Raw genomic sequence first — 21,114 nt, 5'->3', positions numbered from 1 at the left:
CAGTGGGGGAGAAGACAAAGCGAAGGCAGGAAAAAGAGAGGGGGGTGGCGATGGGGAGGAAGGGAGGGTCAGGCACCCTCAGCCCCACCCCACCCGAAACAAAGCACCCCAGTGCTTGAGAGAGGGACGGCCCCTGAGAGGTAGCTGAGGCCCAAGGCCGGCTGGGTTTTGAGGAGGGGTTGTAAGAGCGCCGGGGAGAGAGACGGAGCCCTGTGGGGCACCCGGAGGGGGGGCTTGCACGGCCTGGCGGGGAGGCAGCAGGGAGAGCCTGTCTGTGCTGGCAGGGAGGGAGGCACTTGCAGCGCCCTTGAAGCAGGCAACGGCCCCAGGATTGCTGCCTTCCGAGGCGGAGCCTGGCAGAGAGCCCTGGTCTCTCTGGCTCCCAGTGCTGCTCTCCCCTGAAATGCAGACGCTGGCTCCTAGCTGCTGCCAGCAGTGCCTGGCTTTTTCCTGGGCAGCCACTGCACCCCCAAAGGAGCTTTGGCCTACCCCATAGCCGAGACCATCATGTGCAGGGCCTCCAGGCAGAACTCCAGGAGCAGCAGGGAACTGGGGTGGGGCGGGGGTTGACACCCCCAAACAAGCCTCGGCTTCCCCAGTCACACACCCAGGAGCTGACCCTCAGGAGAAGCCGCAGCCTCACAGCTGGCCCCACACTTTGTTTCCACACCAGACGTCGCCAAAGACATCGCCCTGGTTCAAGCCTGTCCAATATACGGATAAAAGTATAGAAGACACTCTTCTGCCTCCTAGAAGAGGAACGCAGGAAACGGCCTCCGACTGAGCCAGACCTTGGCCCACTTTGCTCAGTATCGTCTACCCAGACTGGCGGTGGCTTCGCCAAGGTTGCAGGCTGGAGTCTCTCCCAACCCTATCTTGGAGAGCCCACCAGGGAGGGAACCTGGGACCTTCTGCATGCGAGCAGGCAGGGGCTCTTCCCAGAGCGGCCCACCCCCAAGGGGATGTCTTGCAGTGCTCACATGTAGTCTCCCATTCAAATGCAAACCAGGCTGGACCCTGCTTAGCAATGGGGACCATTCCTACTTGCCACCACAAGACCGGCTCTCCTTCTCCTGCTCCTGGAGTGGACAGTTTCTTGTTGGCTTAGGCATGTGGTGGTTGGGGTTGGGGGGCGAGGCTTCTTTTGGGGTGCACAGCAACCGTTCTTTCTTCTCCGACAGACACCTTGGACTGGGGCTGGTGTGCTTGGGCACATCTCCTGCAAAGAGACGGGTTGGACCAGATGTGGTGTGAGGCCATGTCTGAGGGGACAGTCTCTGAGGTGTCAGAGTCTGTGCCTAACAGCAGCACCCTGTTTCTCCTTTTTATATAGGTACCATGCCAGACAAGGGGCCGGTGTGTGTGTGTGTGTCCATGTGTCCATCCGTCCCTTTTGGAGTCTTGCAGGACTCCTCATTGGACCCCAGGGAGGCCGTGGGGACCCTGAAGAGGAGGCTGGAGGGGCTGTGATGGTGGGCTGGAGGTGGACTCAGAAGATGAGCTTTAATCCGGACAAGCCAGAAGAAGCACGGATGGGCCCATCGGGGAGGGCGGCCTGGAGTAGCCCTTCTTCCCAAGGAGTGGGGCACAGACGGGGACCCTCCTGGAGCTGGCCAGGGCCAGGAATGCCAATGCCCAGCTCACCTGGAGCACATTCGGGGGGAGGGGGACACACACACACACCTAGCCAGGATCACCTGTGCCTCGGTGGCATCCCAGCCAGATGAGTGCAGCCGCTCTCTGGGGGCATCTGGAAAGAACAAGGGCTGCCTTATGCAGAGGCGCTCTTACCCGGGACTTCCGGACCAAAGCCCCGAGCCCCCTCACCTCTGGGGGCCCCCAATCCTCTTTAGTCTGTCCCGGCCCGGTCTGACTGTGACCAGTGCCAGGTGGCCCAGCCTGACCAATGCTTGAGAGACAGAGCGGGGGCGGGGGGGGGAGAGAAAGATGGGGGCGGGGATATGTGACGTTGCGTGTTGAAATTCTCCTGCTCACGCATATCTGCATAAATTACCTGTCTTACCTTCTTACGAGTTCAGTTGCTGTTAGTGTCCTCAAGAACCCATGAGTTAAAAATACTGCGTGTGTCCCAGTGTGTGTGTGTGTGTGTGGAGGGGGGGGTCCAAAGTCCTTTTTGTCTCCCCAGAGCACCCCATGCTGCAGCCAGGTGGTTGTCCTGGTGGGCCGGGCCCCGGGGCCCCCGGCTGAGCCATCTGCACTGGCCCCTGGCTTGCTCCTGGGCGCAGCTCAAGGGCCATCTGCCCGCTCTCAATGGACTGGGGCCCGGAGGGCTGCCCCCCACCCGTTGTGGCCTGCCAGGGAGGCCCCACTTCATATGCTGCTGCCGGCAGAGGCGGCCTTCCCAGCGGTGGCTCCCAAGCAGGGGAAAGGGCCCCTCCGCCCTCCCTTCCCACCTCGAGCTGCCGGGCTAATTGGCTGGGCCTTTGAGGCTGCCCAGGGCTTAAGCCTCCTCCTCCTGGGAATGCTGCGGGGTGGGGGTTGTTCGGGCTCTGTGCGGCAGCGGTTGCTGCTGCAGGTTGTTCTCGAGGAGAACCGTGCAGGTAGAGAGAGCCCAGCCCTGCTCGAGCAGGACAGCCAGCGCCCAAGGAGCGCCCCCTCTTCTGCCTGGCGGTTGCTTTGCAGTTTGTCTCCTTGGGGCCCTCGGAGTGGGAGAGAGCAATCACACCCCCCACCTCCCTGCTGCAGGGCCCCAAACGCACGCCAAGCCTAACCAAGGCAAAGCCGGTCCCCCTCTTCTGCAGCAGAGCCCTCCCGCCCCACATCACCACCAGGGCTCCAGCCTCCACCCCCGCACACACGCACCCCCCCCAGGAGCAGGAAGGGCTCCTCTGGGAGCTGGGAGACCCCGGTCTGTCCCAGGCCAAGTCCAGGGGTCCCTCTTATTTGGCTGGCCCCAAAACCAGGCCCTTCTGAGAAGGGGGCAGCCGGGCCCTCCAGGTGGGTGCAGCAGCAGGACAGGGTGCAGCCCCCATGCTTGCCAGAGCCTTCACTAAACATTAGGAACCCCCCCCCCAACACACACACACACACACAAATGTGCACGCACCATGTGCAGCTGGATGGCTACCAGGCAGGGGCGTAACTATCATAGGGCAAAGGGAGACAGTTGTCTGGGGGCCCACTGCCTTGGCCCCCCCCGAGGCAAGTCACATGACTGACTCCCCCAGCCACCCACCCGGGCTTCCTTCAGTTGTCTGCGTCCTCCCAAATTGATGTGAGTGTGAAGACCTGGAGCGACCAGAACAGCAGGTCTTGCTCTAGTCCCATTCAATGACTTGCATGGTCCACAACTGACAAAACCTCTTTAAAAACAATGTCGGGTGATGTTCTATTGTGGCTTGTCTCTGGGCCCACTCCAAAAAAGAAGAGCAGGAGCCGAATCTGGAGGAAGAGGAGGAGAGGAGGGACCGGCCTCGGGCGGGGGAGTTCCTCTGGCCGGGGCGCCCTCTCTGCCTACACAGCGCCATCTAGGGGCCAAAGGGAGCCGGTGCGTAAGCCGAGCAAAAAGCTGTGGGCGGGCTCCAGCCGGCTCCTCTTTCCAGCAGCTCCGCTTGGGACTTCCTGCTGCTGGGGGGAGCTTTGCCCAGAGGAGCCCCCAGCCCGGGCTCGGTGCTCAGCCGCTCCATGCAGCAAGGCTCCCCAGCGCCGCCACCAGAAATAAAGGGGGGGGAGGGGGCCCAGAAGGAGCAAAGCACCTCTAGGGGTGGGCGAGCTGCAGGTCACACATGCGAGATTTCTGCAGCAGAGTTGGGGAGGGCAGGTGGGGAGCAAACGACTTGCTACTCCTGCCAACGGAGCAAAGAGACACCTCTTAAGGTGGCGGTTCTCTTTATTGAGCATGGGGAGAGCAACTGGCCCTCTCCAGCCCCCACCAGCATCCCTCCCGTGGCTGTTGCTGGTGCCTCTCTCTTTTTTTAGCTAGTGAGCCCTCTGGGGACAGGGAGCCACCTTATTTATTTATATCTATGTAAACTGCTTTGGGAACTTTGGTTGAAGTGCCGGCTAGACATATTCTTCGTAGCAGTAGCAGTACTTGCTGGGGGGCACTGCCCCCTCCCCAGAGCCACACTTGAGTGGCAGGACTGCTCTATCCAGCCCCAGCACAGCATCCCTCCCGTGGCTGTTGCTGGTGTCTGCCTTGTGGATTATGAGCCTTTTGGGGACAGGAGACCATTTTATTTATGTATTTTTATTTGTAAGCTTTGGTTGAAGAGAGGTATAGAAATATTCAGAGGAGGAGGAGGAGGACTGGGAAAGACTGGAGAACTTCTGTCAGGGCAGACACTCTCCAGAGAGATGGACCATGGGTCTGGCTTAGTCCGAGGCAGCCCCATAGGTCTGGATCTGCATCCAAAACTTGCCAATGGGCAAGAGGTAGAGATTTATCTCTTGCCCCAAAGGAGCCAGTTCTCAGTACATCAGCATAGTTGAGCTCCTGGGAGCCAGCCTGTTTGCCTCCTGGGCTGCTGCAGGACCCTCAGCGGCATCAGAGGGCCTTGGCAAGAAGGATGCACCAGGGAGGGAGGCCAGTGGTGAGGAGGGTGCTTCTGGGCTGCTCCCAGCTCTGACATTCATGCAGAGATTCTGGCCAAAAAAAAAAAGCAAGCTAGGATTATGGGGCTGGGAGAGAACCTGAGCATACACAGAGTGCTGAGATCAAATCAGCTTACAGTGTGGTTGTAGTAACCAGCCTCCCCACCCTCTAAAGAGTTAACAGGAAGTGAACCCTGTATTGACTGACAAGCTGGTGAACTTCAAGGCTCAACCAATCAGTTGACCTGGTGGGCAGGACATTAGAGCTGCAGGGGGGATTCTGGGAACAAGAAAGGACGTCTGAGCAGAGAGTGCGGAGTGACCCAGGGTTGCCAGAACCTAAGGGGTATACTCGTGGGTCAAATGGGCCGTAAGCCAGACTTTGGCCTTTTAAAAGCCAAATCTGGCCACCTAGGCGGACTAGCATGAGGTCAGATGCCTCATGGTGGAGCTGCAGGATAATCTCTCAGGGTGAGAGATATGCAGGAGGCTTGATTCTCATCAGGTGTTTGGTGAGTTCAAGGAAATAAGCCAAGGCTCAGGGAATTTCAGCACTGGGAATAGTTTGTTTAGTCAGACTGTGTGGCAGGAATTTATTTTGCCTTTGTGTGTGTGCTTTGCATTGTCCTAAATATCTTTTCTTTGCAATTGAGTAACTAAGATTTTCAAGTGTGCCACCTTAGGCATATTGAAGCATTCCTTTAACCAAATTAAACAATGTTTAAGTGTAAAAAAAAGCCTCAGACAGAACTAGTCTGTAGTAACTGTAATAAAAAGATTTCCCTCCTTTATTCTGTTCCAAGCCTCTAAGGGTTAGAATATTAACCCAGCAGGAGCAGGAAGGCGGGGGAACAAGCCCACTAGTGCAAACATGCCTCAAAGGCAGCTTGACCAAATAACCATTAACTCCACGTGCAAGCAGATGTCTGGGAGAAAAATTGGTTTTATTTTTGCCTATTAACAAAGGGGGAGCAGATTTGTGTATTTGCTCAGGGCCCAGTTAGAGGGACCTTGGACTGAAGCACTCAATCCATGTGCTTTAGAGTACTTGGTGTACTTGGTGGCAGCAAGAATTACACGACTATAATATTTTGCTTTAGCTTTCTGGGCTTTGGAAAGTTAAAGATTTTTAATCGTTCGTGGGCAGTTTCTTTGAGCACACTATGGAAACGACTCATCACTGCTAGGAGTCATTTCTGAGCTAGTTGACTGAGAAGGCTGCTAAGCTGGTTAAAGCCGGTTCAGCCAGTTTATTCATTGACTGACCTGTGTCAGGAAAGGGGATTTCCACACAACTACTCCACCACAGTGGTAAAAAAAATCTTGCAAAAAACAATCTTTTTTTTTTTTTTGGTATTGTGAGCTCTTTGGGGACAGGGAGCCATCTTATCTTATTTATTTAGTATTTCTCTGTGTAAACCGCCCTGAGCCATTTTTGGAAGGGCGGTATAGAAATCGAATGAATGAATGAATGTATGAACTCAACTTACTGCTTCTCTGGAAACAGGTTTGTCGTCCAGTCTTTGCATCTCAGAAGTCTGACCAGCTCCTTTAACATATGTAAAGTCTCTTCAGGGTTAGCTGAAAGTTAGCCTCTCTTGTAAGCAAGCAAGCAAAATGATTAGAGTCACAGAAATTCCATAGCATTCTTCAGGTTATGTCGCTTTCCTCAAAGCAACAAAACACATATACATGAATTAGCAAACAATATTCAAGAAGTTGGCTTTTAAAAATCATGACAAGAAATTCTTGATAGAAATTGGCTTTCTTCATTTGGAAGTTATCAACAGCTTCCTTTCAGACAACTTCAACAAGAGCAAAACAAGCAGACATCCACATATAGCACATACATAGCAATTCAGATTTAGTTGCCCTCTTAAGAACATCAGAACAGCCCTGCTGGATCAGGCCCAAGGAGGCCCATCTAGTCCAGCATTCCGTTTTGCACAGTGGCCCACCAGATGCCACTGGAAGCCTACAGGCAGGAGTTGAGGGCATGCCTTCTCCTGCTGACACTCCCCTGCAACTGGTACTCAGAGGCATCCTGCCTTGGAGGCTGGAGGTGGCCTATAGCCCTCCGACTAGTAGCCATTGATAGACCTCTCCTCCATGAAGTCATCCAAACCCCTCTTAAAGCCATCCAGGTTGTTGGCTGTCACCACATCTTTTGGCAGAGAATCCCACAAGTTGATTATGCATTGTGTGGAAAAGTTTGTTCCGTTTGTTGGTCCTAAATTTCCTGGCAATCAATTTCATGGGATGACCCCTGGTTCTAGTGTTATGTGAGAAGGATAAACATTTTTCTCTATCCACTTTCTCCACTCCATGCATGATTTTATAGACCTCTATTATGTCTCCCCGCAGTCATCTTGTTTCTAAACTAAATAGCCCCAGGTGTTGTAGTCTTGCTTCATAAGAAAGGTGCTCTAGGCCCCTGATCATCTTGGTTGCCGCCTTCTGCACTTTTTCAAGTTCTACAATGTCCTTCTTTAGATGTGGTGACCAGAATTGTACACAGTACTCTAGGTGTGGCTGCACCATAGTTTTGTATAAGGGCATTGTAATATTAGCAGTCTTATTTTCAGCCCCCTTCCTAATGATCCCCAACATGGAATTAGCCTTTTTCACAGTTGCTGCACATTGAGTCGACACTCAATGTGCGGCAGCTGTGACATGGATATCTCCAAAGGTTACCAGTTTAAGTGCTGCCACCAAGTAGACTTTTGTGCTTTAGGCTGAGTCTACCACAATAGCCTTTCAAACTTCTGTTGCAAAAACAAACTTTGGTAGAGTGGTAAGGCCTATAGATGTGGAGAAACAGAAGCTACATTTTTTTGAAAGATAAATAAGTAATTTTACTTTGCAAATAGTTCAATTGAAAGTTGCTTCACAAGTTTAGTATACATAGAACAAAACCATTAACCAAAGGAGCATAGTGAACAACCAAAATGTGTCAGAAATGCATCCACTAACCCAACTCTCACTGGGTCCTTGATAATCACCTTTAGCAACTCTGGCTTGTTTGTTCTCTTGTCCTGGCCACAGGACAGGCCTGGGGTTCGATGCAACCTGGTGGTTCTGTGATTTCAGCTCTTGCTACAGCCACAGCACAGATTCTCTCAGCCTGGGCTAGCAATTCTTCCACTTTGGCTGGCCTCAGCTCCTCCACTTGGACTGGACTCGGTTCCTTCAGCTTTCCAACATTTATTTCTTGTCCTCCTGATTCTGACTCACCAGCTTCAGCTCTTGTAACTGCAGACTCTGACTTTGACTCTGACAGGTATCTTCCTCCGAGAGACTCTCCTCCTCTGTCTCTTCCAGAACTGCTCTCTGACCTCTTCCAGGACTCTCCCTCTCAAAGCTTCCAAACTCACCTCTTGGACTCTGACTAACTCTCTGCTAAAGCAACCTCCTATATAAACACACACATTGTCCCAACAGTTCTTTTAAAACAATCCAATCCCTATAACATAAAGTTCTCTCAATTTTTCAAAAAGATTTATCCCCTTCAAAACCAAACTATCAAACCTATACTCTAAATGTGAAACTAACATACAGCAGGCATGAACTCTTGACACTGCCACCATTCTTTGCAACATAGGGACTTGCAAGCATATTAAATCCCATTTACAATAATGAAGAAGTTTGTGCATATTGATACAATTCACAATTCATTTATAATACAAGGGCTTATTTACAAAAACCAAGAGGTCTAGGCCCCCTTCCTCCACAATCTGCATATCTATTTATTATATTTGTACTCCACTCCAAATTTCTGTCTCTGGAAGTTCGGTTCTTTCTCTCTGCCCCTCCATTGTTCTCTGGAGTATAAGGTATTGTTCTCTCATGTTTAAGTCCTTGTTCTTTTAAGTATTGTTCAATCGCCTTCCCAGTATATTCCCCACCATTATTTATTTATTTATATAACATATTTCTATACCGCCCAAAACTTACGTCTCTAATTATCAGTGTGCAAAGTCTTAGGTTTTCTTCCAAACTTGTTGCTTACTCTAGCCAAATATTCTTTATGTTTTGGCAACACCTCATTTTTCTCTTTGAATAGGCAAGTGTAGGTATAGCAAGAAAATCATCTATGCAAGTCAGAAGATAAAGATTCTTTCCTGGTGTCTTTACTGGGAAGGGCCCACAAATATCACTTTGAATCAAATCCAAAATCTCACTGGATTGCCTTTCTGTTGTTGACGAATATGTGCCCCTTGTTGCTTTTGCTTTAACACATTCAATGCATTTGACTTCAGATTTGCATGGTTTAACTTGTAGGTCTCTTGACAATTGTTCTTTTACTAATTTTGAAATGCATTCCTTGCTTGGATGCCTAAATCAGTGATGCCAGTCAATCAATCAATCTTTATTATGGTCACAGACCAGCATAACGGTGATGCCAAAGATTCATGCAATCTTTGTGTGCACACTCACTTGCAACATTAACTTGTTCTCTTTTGCAGTCTATGTCATATAGTTCATCATCTATCAACATACCTTTCATCATAAGTTTTCCTCCTCTGAAAATAATGCAGTGGTCCCGTCTGAAAATAATTCTATATCCACACCTTGTAGCTGTTCTTAAACTCATTAAACCTTTTTGCACACTTGGAAAATAGTATGCCTCTGGAATACACACTTCATTCACTCTATTTGCACGAAGATAACCATTCAGATAAACTGACCCTTTTTCTTCTGAATACAATGAAAATTTATATAATATTTCTTATATTACATAGAAATATTTGCAAGGTGCTTCCACATATAAAACATTGCCAAGAGACATTATTGCTGATGCACACTGGATAATTGAGAAAGCCAACAAATATTTATTTATTTATTTAAAATATGTCTATACCGCCCAAAACTTATGTCTCTGGGCGGTTTACAATTAAAATCATTTAGAACATTAAATCAATTAACAATTAAATCATTTAAAATATTAAAAACATTTAAAACCCAGTATTAAAATTATTTAAAACTATAAACCTAATTAAAAGCCTGGGTGAATAAATGTGTCTTCAACTTTTTAAAAGTTGCCAGAGATGGGGAGGCTCTTATTTCAATATGTGCTTCACTGACTACTACAGAAAAGCCTTCGATTGCTTCAACCATGTCAAATTGTGGAATATCCTTTGGAAAATGGGCATCCCACACAGGGCCACTGAGAGTGGATTCAGGCCCCGGTGAAAAGAAATGTTGGGGCTGCTGCTGCTGCGAGGCCCACCTTCCCACCATGAAGCCCCCTGTGCCACCACGAGCCCCCCTGCTGCTGTTGCTGACACAAGGCCGAATTACTGATCTTTAAAATAATTCTAGCCACCATGTGTATGGGTGGGGGGTGGGGGGATGAGCCGAGCACCCGCCCCCCGTGGTGGTGGTGGGTGGAGCGGGAGTGGCGCTTTGCTGGATGGTCAGGCTCAGCAGTCACTTCTGCTCCACCTGCTGCCACCATGGGGTGGGGGTGGTGCTTGGCTCACCCCCCATCCCCCAGCTGTGCACATGATGGCTAGAATTATTTTAAAGATCAGCGGTTTGGCCTTGCAGCAGCATGGGGTGGGGTGGTGGCAGGAGGCAAGACAAAAACATATGCAGCATAGTTGGGCCCCAGGCTAACCCTAACCCTAACCGGCTCAAACTATCATACTTCAGACACATTATGTGAAAACCCACCTCCCTTGAGAAGTCCATCATGTTGGGAAAAGTTGAAGGAAAGAGAAGAAGAGGACGACCAGCATCAAAGTGGATGGACCCAATTACGACAGCAATGAATGCACCACTGAGAGGCCTAAAAGGCCAAATTGAAGACAGATCATCCTGGAGAGAATCTATCTATGTGGTCGCTAAGAGTTGACACCAATTTGATGGCACTTAATCAATCAATCAATCAATCAATCAATCATCAGCAACTTTGTAGGCTTCATTTTTAACTGATTCCTCCCTTTCTGTTTGCCTTTTCAAGTTAAATTCTTGAAAACTCTCCTGCACAAAACTTAAAGTCACATTTTCTATAATTTGCACAAAACTGACAATATTATCATATTTTTTAGGCAAGACATTCAGCAAAAGTCCAATTTTTTCTGGTTCTGGAATATTTATCTCCTGCAGTTCCAACTCTTTCAGAATTCCCCAAAATGAGCATATGTGTTCTTGCAAACTCTTTCGCTTTTGAATCTTTTATTACACAAGATAAACTTGACTATTTATGGTTCTTTGTTGAAATACCTCCTTCTGTCTTTCCAACATCTTTCTTGCTGTATTTTTGCCTTCTATGTGATAGATTAACTGATCACTTACAGTCAGACATAGGTGTCCCATGGCCACTGAAGCTGGCCACCAAAGGGGGCCAACCTTTGGTGGCGTCCTTTGGGGCTGGGACTGAGGGCTGAGGTCGACTTATTGTCTTGGGTCACTGGAAGGATGACTCCTGTTCACTTAATTGTTGCCTAGTACTTAGTTAGGCCTGGTACAGGTGTGTTTTTCAGGTTGAACAGAGATGGAGAGGTGGGGTATGTTCCTGGGGCAGCTATACCAGTGGTGGTGGGGAATCAATGAAGATATGGTATTGGTAGGCCAACGGGCCATTAAGGAGGAAGGGAAATCAGAAATGTAATTGCTGTTTCCCCTTCTAGCAGGTCTACCACCTCTTTGACCTTGGAGAGCAATGCCAACCACCCACAGAACCTCAGCTTATTATTCTGTAATGCCAGATAGTTTCAAAATAAACCTGAGGTAGTCCATAATAACATCAGTACAGCCCTGCTGGATCAGAACCAAGGAGGCCCATCTAGTCCAGCATCCTGTTTCACACAGTGGCCCACCAGATGCCGCTGGAAGCCACAGGCAGGAATTGAGGGCATGCCCTCTCTCCTGCTGTTACTCCCCTGCAACTGTTAGAAGCCCAGCACAGAGGGAAAGGGAGAGTCTATCTACCTCCCACCCAGTGCTGCCTGGAATGAGAGACCAGGTGGGTGCTGGAGTTCTTTCTGCTGTTGCCTGCCTGCTTTCGCTTCCCCTGTGGGGCTGCAGCCTCAGGTTAGCATCTGTGGGAAGTGTGGGCAGGATTGGGACCAGCCCCTGAGTCAGCAGGCCATTCCAGGGGTCTCCCCTTCTGACTGTCCTGCCAGCTCTTTGACCTCAGGGAGCACTGCCAATAACCTACATAGCCTTTCCCTGCTCCTCTGTAATGCCAGGTCGGTCCAAAATAAACCTGAACTCATCCATGATTTGATCATGGATGAAGGGGCCGACCTGGTATGTATTACTGAGATTTGGTTGGGGGAGGCTAGTGGTCCAGTTTGGTCCCAGCTTCTTCCTCCAGAATATTCTGGAGAGAGGAGCAGGTGAGGGGACGTGGGCGGGGAGGTGGAGTGGCTGTGGTCTATAAGGATAACATCTCCCTTACCAGGGTCCCTGTCAAGGTATCTGACCATGGACGGACCACCATCTGGTTAACACCTCCGCAGGGGCGAGGGGCCCATTAGAATAGTCCGCCCGAAGAGGTTATTGGATCCAGTAAGATTCCAAGAAGCCTTGGAGGAATTCAATGTTGGCTTTGCTGGTGATCCTGTTGATGCCCTGGTTGAGAATTGGAGCAACTTACTCACCAGGACAGTAGACACGATTGCTCCCAAGCGTCCCCTCTGACCCGCTTCAAATTTGGCCCCTTGGTATACGGAAGACCTACGGGGGCTGAAGCGGCAAGGTAGGTGACTGGAGTGCAAGTGGAGGAAGACTCGACTCAAATCTGACAGATTGCAACAGAGAGCACATCTAAAGATCTATGCTCAGGCAATATGTGCAGCAAAGAGGCGCTTCTTTTCTGCCCATATTGCCTTTGTGAGTTCACGTCCAGCGGAGTTGTTCAGGGTTGTGAGGGGACTAGTATCTGCCCCCCCTCCCTTGAACCAGAATTTTGAGTCATCAGTTACCCGCTGTGATGTGTTTAAAGAGTTTTTCGCAGATAAAATCTCTTGGATTCGAGCCGACCTAGATGGAGACTCCACAATTAATTTGATGTCTGAGCTGGAGGTGCCCAACAACTCCCCTTATGTGATTCAACTGGATTGGTTTCAGTTTGTGACTCCTGAGGATGTGGACAAGCTGCTTGGAGCGGTGACGCCTACCACTTGTTCTCTTGACCCTTGTCCAACAAGGCTTGTTCGATCTAGCAGGGAAGTTGTTGTAAACAGCCTGGTGGAAATCATAAATGCTTATCCGAGCGAGGGCAGGATGCCTCCTTGTCATTAGACCTCTTCTAAAGAAGCCTGCATTAGATCCCTCACAGTTGAGCAATTATAGGCCTGTCTCCAACCTCCTGTGGCTGGGCAAGGTAATTGAAAGGGTGGTGGCCTCTCAACTCCAGGCGGTCTTGGAGGAAACTGATTATCTAGACCCATTTCAAACTGGTTTTGGGGTTGGCTATGGGGTGGAGACTGCTTTGGCCGGCCTGATGGATGATCTCCAATTGGGAATTGACAGAGGAAGTATGACTCTGTTGGTCCTTTTGGATCTCTCAGCGGCTTTCGGTACTATCGACCATAGTATCCTTCTGGGTGCTGGGGGTGGGAGGCACTGTTCTACAGTGGTTCCACTCCTACCTCTCGGATAGATTCCAGAGGGTGTCGATTGGAGATAGTTGCTCTTCAAAATCTGAGCTTAAGTATGGTGTCCCTCAATTTCTCCAATGCTTTTTAACATCTACATGAAACCGCCGGGAGAGATCATCAGGGGATTTGGAGCTGAGTGTTACCAGTACCCTGATGACATCCAGATCTACTTATCCATGTCAACTTCTTCAGGAGCTAGCATATCCTCCCTAAATGCCTGCCTGGAAGCAGTAATGGGCTGGATAAGGGAGAATAAACTGAAGCTGAATCCAGATAAGACGGAGGTACTTATTGTGCAGGGTCAGAACTCTAGAGACAATTTTGATCTGCCTGGTCTAGATGGGGTCACACTTCCCCAAAAGGAACAGGTTCACAGTCTGGGAGTACTTCTGGATTCACACCTCTCCCTGGTTTCTCAGGTTGAGGCGGTGGCCAGGGGTGCTTTCTATCAGCTCCGGCTGATACGCCAACTGCACCCGTTTCTCGAGATCAACGACCTCAAAACAGTGGTACATCTGTTGGTAACCTCCAGACTGGACTTTTGTAATGCGCTCTATGTGGGGCTGGCTTTGTACGTAGTCCAGAAACTTCAGTTGGTTCAGAACGCGGCAGCCAGTTTGGTCTCTGGGTCATCTCAGAGAGACCATGTTACTCCTATACTGATGGAGTTACACTGGCTGCCAATAGGTTTCCGGACAGAATACAAAGTGCTAGTTACAAAAGCCCTAAAGGGCTTAGGCCCTGGGTATCTAAGAGAGCGTCTTCTTCATGATGAGCCCCACCGTCCATTGGGGTCATCTGGGGAGGTCCGTCTCCAGTAACCGCCGACCCGTTTGGTGGCTACACAGAGACGGGCCTTCTCGGTCGCTGGCCCGATATTGTGGAAAGCGCTCCTTGCTGAGATATGATCCCTCACAATCCTGGCAATTTTCAAAAAGCACCTGAAAACCCATCTTTTCGCCCAAGCTTTCTCAGCTTCCTAATATTTTGGGGTTTGAATCTCTGGTTTATTTTTAAATTAAGTTTTTGTATATGGTTTTATGTTTGTTTGTTTGTTTGTTTATTAGATTTATATTCCGCCCTTCCAAAATGGCTCAGGGCGGTTCACAGCATGATAAATACAATTAAAACAAATTAACAATTAAAATCCAACTATTAAAACACAATAAAACCAATAAAACCACTAAAAGCCTTGAAAATCAGGGCAACAATTTAAAACAATTTAAAACAGTTAATCATTTAAAACCCTGGAAAGCCAGGCCAAATAGGTAGGTTTTAAGGGCTCTCCTGAAGGACGGCAATGATCTCAAATTACGAATTTCTGCCGGGAGTGCATTCCACAGCCCAGGAGCAGCTACAGAGAAGGCCCGCCTCTGTGTCGCCACCAGATGAACCGGTGGCAACTGGAGACGGACCTCCTCAGATGATCTTAAGGTGCGGTGAGGATCATGTTACAATGTTATTATAAACCGCCCAGAGACTAAATTTTGGGGCGGTGTACAAATTTGATAAACAAACAAACAAACAAACTGGTACTCAGAGGCATCCTGCCTTTGAGGCTGGAGGTGGCTCACAGCTCTCCGACTAGTCGCCTGCTATCATCAATATGCTGATGACACCCAGATCTACTTCTCCATGATGACCTCATCAGGAAATGGCATATCTTCTCTAAATGCCTGCCTAGAGGCGGTGATGGGCTGGATGAGGGATAACAAACTGAAGTTGAATCCAAATAAGATGGAGGTACTGACTGTGGGGGGCAGGACCCGAGATATTATTTAGATCTGCCTGTTCTGAATGGGGTTATACTCCATCCCCTGAAAGATCAGGTAGGTAGCTTGGGAGTGCTCCTGGACCCAAAGCTCTCCCTGGTTTCTCAGGTTGAGGCGGTGGCCAGGAGTACTTTGTATCAGCTTTGGCTGATACATCAGCTCAGCTACGTCCATTTCTAGAGGTGAATGACCTCAAAACAGTGGTACATATGCTGGTAAACTCCAGGCTTGACTACTATAATGTGCTCTATGGTGGGGCTGCCTTTGTACATAGTCCGGAAACTATAAATGGTACAGAATGCGGCAGCCAGACTGGTCCCTGGGACAACACGAAGGGACCACAAAACACCGGTTTTAAAAGAACTGTACTGGCTGCCGATATGTTTCTGGGTGAAATACAAAGTGCTGGTTATTACCTATAAAGCCCATAATGGCTTGGGCCCAGGCTATTTAAGAGAGCGCCTCCTTTGTCATGAACCCGCCCGCCTTTTATGATCTTTTGGAGAGGTCCGGTTATGTTTGCCACCGGCTCATTTGGTGGCGACCCAGGACCAGGCTTTCTCTGTGGCTGCCCCAGGGCTTTGGAATAAGCCCCCTGCTGAAATAAGAGCATCTCCTTCTCTGTCTGTTTTTAGGAAGAACCTCAAGATTCTCCTGTTTTCACAGGCTTTTAATTAGAATTAATTTTAAAAACTTGTTTTAATAACTATTGTATTCGATTGTTTTTGTCATGTATTTTAATCTGTGATTTTTAAATATTTTAAATTTTGTACACTGCCTAGAGATGTACATATCAGGCAGTATAAAAATTAGATAGATAGATTAAAATAAGATTGTCCAAGAGTATTCACCAACATCTTCACTCTGAAGGACCATCTTCTGTAGTTGGTTTCATTGAGCAGTTCAACAGTGGGATGCCTCCCCACAGAGGCAAAAGTTGTCTTCTTGTCCAGCTTTCTTGCCTACAAACTCTTTGTTAACTCACAATTTATTGCTTCACAACTGGCTGGGCCCATAACTCAATGTTGCAGATGAATTACGTATTATCTATAAGTAACTGAACAAGAAGCCAGCTTTAACTGAGAAACAAATTTGATATTTATTACTAACTAAATGTAAAGTTTACATTTTGTTTGTTGTAACCACCCAGAGTCATAAATTTTGGGAGGTATAGAAGTGTGTCAAATAAATAAATAAATAAATAAATAAATGCAGGTTAAGAAAACAATAAACAGACTGAGAGAGGGAGAACCTCTCTGTTTGAATTCAAAGCAACAAGTGAGGAGCAGGCAGACACACTGACTCCACCCACAAGCCAGTACATAGAGACATTCACGTAGAGACGCATGCCCCATAAAAATAACGGAGACAATGAGGTTGTTCACATTGACCGGGGGTGGAGAGGGGGGCAGGGGAAGGCTGTGCTTCACTCACCTTCCCCCAGAAGATTGCAGGAATGTTGCGGAGAGCGTGGATTGTGCTCCCAGACGAGTGATCACGGGAGAGCTGGGATGACACCTCCCAGCCTCCTTGTATCCCACAATGCACATCACACCAAGCATGGTGCACTGGGGGATTTCCCCAGGAGACGGGCACTCTAGGTGCTCATCTCTGTGACTGTGCGGGCTGGGAAAGGGAGATCTCACACCCATAACCCCGGCTGAAAGCTGGGCTAGACAGGGCTGCCTCCCTCACCGGGTTCAGGCCCAATTCCCGCGGTTCTCACATGCAGCCTAACCCAGGCTTTTCTTCCCTCACCTGGGTTAATCTGCAGATGAGAGCAGCCTCATCAGAGTCTGGGGGGGGGTCCCTATCCCCCTTCAGAGCATGCAGGGTGGAGACACCCTTGAGCTGAGATGGAGACCTGCCTTTCGTCACACTGTCTTTGGCCCAGCGCGGGGGTGTGGGGGTGTCTGTGTCTGTGTCTGTGTCTTGGCACCTTCTCAGGGCTGCTCTCTCTGCCCAAGACTAGATGGCTGGTTTTGTCTGGGGAGTGGCAAATGTCTCACAAGGAGAGGCACGTCAGTCGCTCTGGTGCTTGGAGCAGCCTCAAAGACCTTGTCTTCGTAGGCATTCTTTATCTGCTAAGGGGCTTCCAGATGCCCTGTGGGCAGGTGACGGCCTCACCTTCCAGGACTCCTGCCAGGGGGGCCAAAGTTGAGCATCCCTGGTGTCGACAGTCTTGAGCTGGATGGACCAGCGTCTGACTCAGTGTAGGGCCGCTTCCTCTGTCCCTGTGGCCAGGCTGGCAGGGCTTGAAGCAGGTTGGCAGCTCCTGCCTTGAGGAGCGCCCTACTGGCAGCAACATTAGCCCTCTGGCGCAGCAGTGGGTCCCAGGGAGCCAAGCAGTCTTCAGCCCCAGTGACCCCGCTTTGCCTCTTCTCTCAGGCCTCCAACCCTCTCTGGCAATCACGAGGGTCCACTTCCGTGTCATCTGGAGGACGGTTCCGGTGCCCATCCTGCCGCCACGAAGTAGTGCTGGACCGACACGGAGTGTACGGCTTGCAGCGCAACCTCCTGGTAGAAAACATCATCGACATTTACAAGCAGGAGTCCTCTCGGTAAGCAGCGGCCGTGCATGGCGGGGCTGAGGCCCTCCCTGGCGGGCGGAGGGGGGCTCCTCCATCCCGGCGAGACAGCCTTCCCAGGGCAAGAAGGAACTGCTGACCAGCTCTCTCCCCCGCCTTTCCTCCTCTCTGGCCGACCTGCATGCCCCTTTCAGAGCCCACCTTGCCCACCTACCCTTTGCTGAACCTCCCAAACAAATGACATCCCACCTGCTGCTGCTCATATGCCAGCCTCCAGGCTGCTGGGTCTCTCTCCCTCGCCGGCCTCCTTCCCTGGATTGCTTAGCAGAGGCAGGTGGGGCTGGGCTGCCCTGAAGCCCGGAAGGGCATCTTGCCTCATACCACTGAGAATCAGCCCAGAGAGCCTGAACCTTTTGCCCAGCAGCAGAACAGGGTCCCAGCTCCACAGCTGAGATGGGCAGCCCCCCCCTTCCTCTCTGGCTCCAAGTGTCTGGCAAGCAACTAGGTGGGGGCTTCCTCCCTCTCCTTCCCTGAGCCTGGCCCCCTCTTTAGGCCCAAGGGGCAGTGAAGAGACCCCCAACCCTAACCAGCCACCTCCTTGGCCAACAAAGCTTGAATAGAACCAATGCCCTGCACAAATGTGGGGGATCCAATCCATAGAAGGTCTTCCTGCTGGATCCCAATAAAGGGGTCGGTCCAGTCCAGCCTCCTGCTTCCCACAGGGACCTGCCAGATGCCCCCAAGAAGCACGAAGCAGGACCTGAAGGCCCCATGTCTGCCTGTTGCTGCAGCTTCTCAGCAACTGGCATTCAGAGTATCTGGAGGTCGCATGTCGACACCATGGTCAGTAGCCATTGATGGACTTCCCCGTGAATTTGCCCAGTCCCCTTTTGAAGCCATCTAAGCTAGTGACCATCACATCTTCTGGCAGAAAATTCCGTAGATGAATTATGTCCTGTGCGAAGAAGCATTTCCTTTGTCCATCCTAAATCTCCTGGTTTGGGTGTTGTGAGAGTGAGAACACAACTTTTCTCTTTCTACTTTCTCCACCCCATGCTTAATTTAATTAGCCTCAATTGCCTTTAAAAAAATTAAAAAGAAGAAGAGCAGGCCTTCCTGAAGACAAACTAGCCTGGCTTCTGCAAAGGTGAGCCTCACTTACCTTCCAGACTTCCTTTACCTTGTTGACAGGTACGTACATAGAGAATGGTGATCCAGTGGATGTTGTATGCTTGGACTCTCAAAAAGCTTTTGGCAAAGCCCCTCACCAAAGGCCCCTGAGCACACTCAGCAGCCTTGATGGGATAAGAGGGCAGGTCCTCTTATGGACCGGGAACTGCCTGAAGAACAGAAAGCAGAGAGTAGGAAGCAATGGACCACTTTTTCAGGAGAAGGATGGGCCAAGCGGGGTCCCCCAGGGACCCACCTGTATTGGGACCAATGCTTTTGAACTTGTTCACCAGGGATCTAGAGTCTGGGGCGAGCAGTGAGATTGCCAGATTTATTGAGGAAACCAAATTGGGGAAAACAAAAAAGGATTGCAACAAGCGCCGAAAGGATCCCTCCTACCTAAGTGAATGGACTTTAAAATGATAAATGCACTTCACTGCAAGTCAGTGTAAAGTGAGGCACTTTGGGGCACAAATATATATATCACCTTCACATATTGGCTGATGGGGCCTGGGCTGGCAGCAACTGACCAGGAAAAGGACCTCGGGGTTGTGGTGGAAATGTTGACCCGGTGTGTGGCAGCTGTAAGGTAAAGTAAAGCGTGCCGTCGAGTCGGTGTCGACTCCTGGTGCCCACAGAGCCCTGTGGCTGTCTTGGGTAGAATACAGGGAGGGCTGACCATGGCCTCTTCCCATGCAGGATGAGATGATGCCTTTCAGCACCTTCCTATATCACTGCTGCCCAATATAGGTGCTTTCCATAGTCTGGGAAACAAACCAGCAGGGATTTGAACCAGCAACCTCCGGCTTGCTAGTCAAGTCATTTCCCTGCTGTGCCATTCGATGGCTTGTGTGGCAGCTGTAAAGAATGCTAATTCCATGCTAGGGTTGGAAAATAAGACTGCCAATGTAGTAATGCCCTTTACTGTTTTCCAAGTGTGGTCACACCACAGATTCTGTGGTGTGACCACACTTGGAATATTGTATACAGTTCTGGTCACTACACCATAAAAATCTGGCAAAGGTGCAGAAAAGGGCAACCCAAATGATCAGGGGGCTAGAGCGATTCCCCTGAGAGGAGAGACTACAGCATCTGGGCCTCCTTCGTTCATCAAGAAAGTGGGTAAGCAGGGATAGGGACAAGATAGAGAGGTATAAAACCATGCATGGTATGGACAGGGAGAGGTTTTTCTCCCTCTCTCATAATATTAGGAGATTATGCCACTTTAGGAAGGATATGGTATATAAACAAACAAATAAATAAATAATTGAAGCTAAATGCTGGGAGATTCAAGATTGGCAAAAGGAAAGACTTTTTTACACAAGGTGTAGCTCACTTCACATGCATCCACACAGTTTGAAGAGACCCTTTTGGAGCTCTTCACAATCGTAACAGCTCTGCTGGATCAGGCCCAAGGTCTATCTAGAACATAAGAACAGCCCTGCTGGATCAGGCCCAAGGCCCATCTAGTCCAGCATCCCGTTTTGCACAGTGGCCCACCAGATGCTGCTGGAAGCCACAGGCAGGAGTTGAGGGCGTTCCCTCCCTCCTGCTGTTACTCCCCCGCAACTGGTACCCAGAGGCACCCCGCCCCCGAGGCTGGAGGTGGCCTGCTTCCCTCTGACTAGTAGCCGTCAATAGACCTCTCCTCCATGAAGTTATCCAAACCCCTCTTCAAGCCTTCCAGGTGGTTGGCTGTTACCAGATCTTGTGGCAGAGAATTCCACAAGTTGATTATGTGTTGTGTGAAAAAGTACTTCCATTTGTTGGTCCTAGATTTCCTGGCAATCAATTTCATGGGATGACCCCTGGTTCTAGGGTTATGGGAGAGGGAGAAGAATTTATCTCTATCCACTTTCTCCACAGCATGCATGATTTTATAGACCTCTATCATGTCTCTCCACAGTCGTCTTTTTTCTAAACTAAATAGGGTCCCCTAAAGGGTCGATGACACTGACATCCCGCACCAGATCCTGGGTGCCCCTCATGATTAAGTCCAAGGTCGCCTTCTCTCTGGTTGGTTCCAAGACCAACTGTTCTAGGGCACAGTCATTTAGCGTATCCAGAAATTTGACCTCTTTGTCATGACCTGACTGTGAATTTACCCAGTCTATGTGTGGGTAATTGAAGTCACCCATGATTACAGCCCTGCCTCTCCTTGACGCCTCCCTGATCTAGTTCAGCATCTCCCGGATGCCTCTGAGAAGCCCACAGGCAAGAGGTGAGGGCTGGCCCTCTCTCCTGCAGTTACTCTCCTGCAACTGGTATTTAGAGGCATCTTGCCTCTGAGGCTGGAGATGGCCCACAGTCACCAGAATAGTAGCCATTGACAGACCTGTCCTCCATGAATTTGTCTAAGCTCCTTTTAAAGCCATCTAAGCTTGTGGCCATCACTGCATCCCATGGCAGAGAATTCCATGGATTGATTATCTAGCTATCTGCCAGCATATTTTAATACTGCCCAAAACCTACATCTCT

General features: G+C 49.7%; 1 protein-coding gene across 1 annotated transcript in view; it reads left to right on the top strand.

Moving 5' to 3' along the window:
• TRIM54 (tripartite motif containing 54) overlaps positions 1-21,114 on the top strand; it is a 30,725-nt gene that overhangs the window by 626 nt on the left and 8,985 nt on the right. Inside the window, exon 2 of the mRNA XM_053251088.1 lies at positions 17,327-17,499. Within this exon, the coding sequence (XP_053107063.1) occupies positions 17,327-17,499 (173 nt within the window). The remainder of the gene's footprint in view (positions 1-17,326; positions 17,500-21,114) is intronic.

Source organism: Hemicordylus capensis, chromosome 1, assembly GCF_027244095.1.
Source record: "Hemicordylus capensis ecotype Gifberg chromosome 1, rHemCap1.1.pri, whole genome shotgun sequence".
Classification (NCBI taxonomy): domain Eukaryota; kingdom Metazoa; phylum Chordata; class Lepidosauria; order Squamata; family Cordylidae; genus Hemicordylus; species Hemicordylus capensis.
The sequence above is the reverse complement of the archived record's forward strand: the minus strand, read 5'-3'. Positions and strand labels throughout refer to the sequence as shown.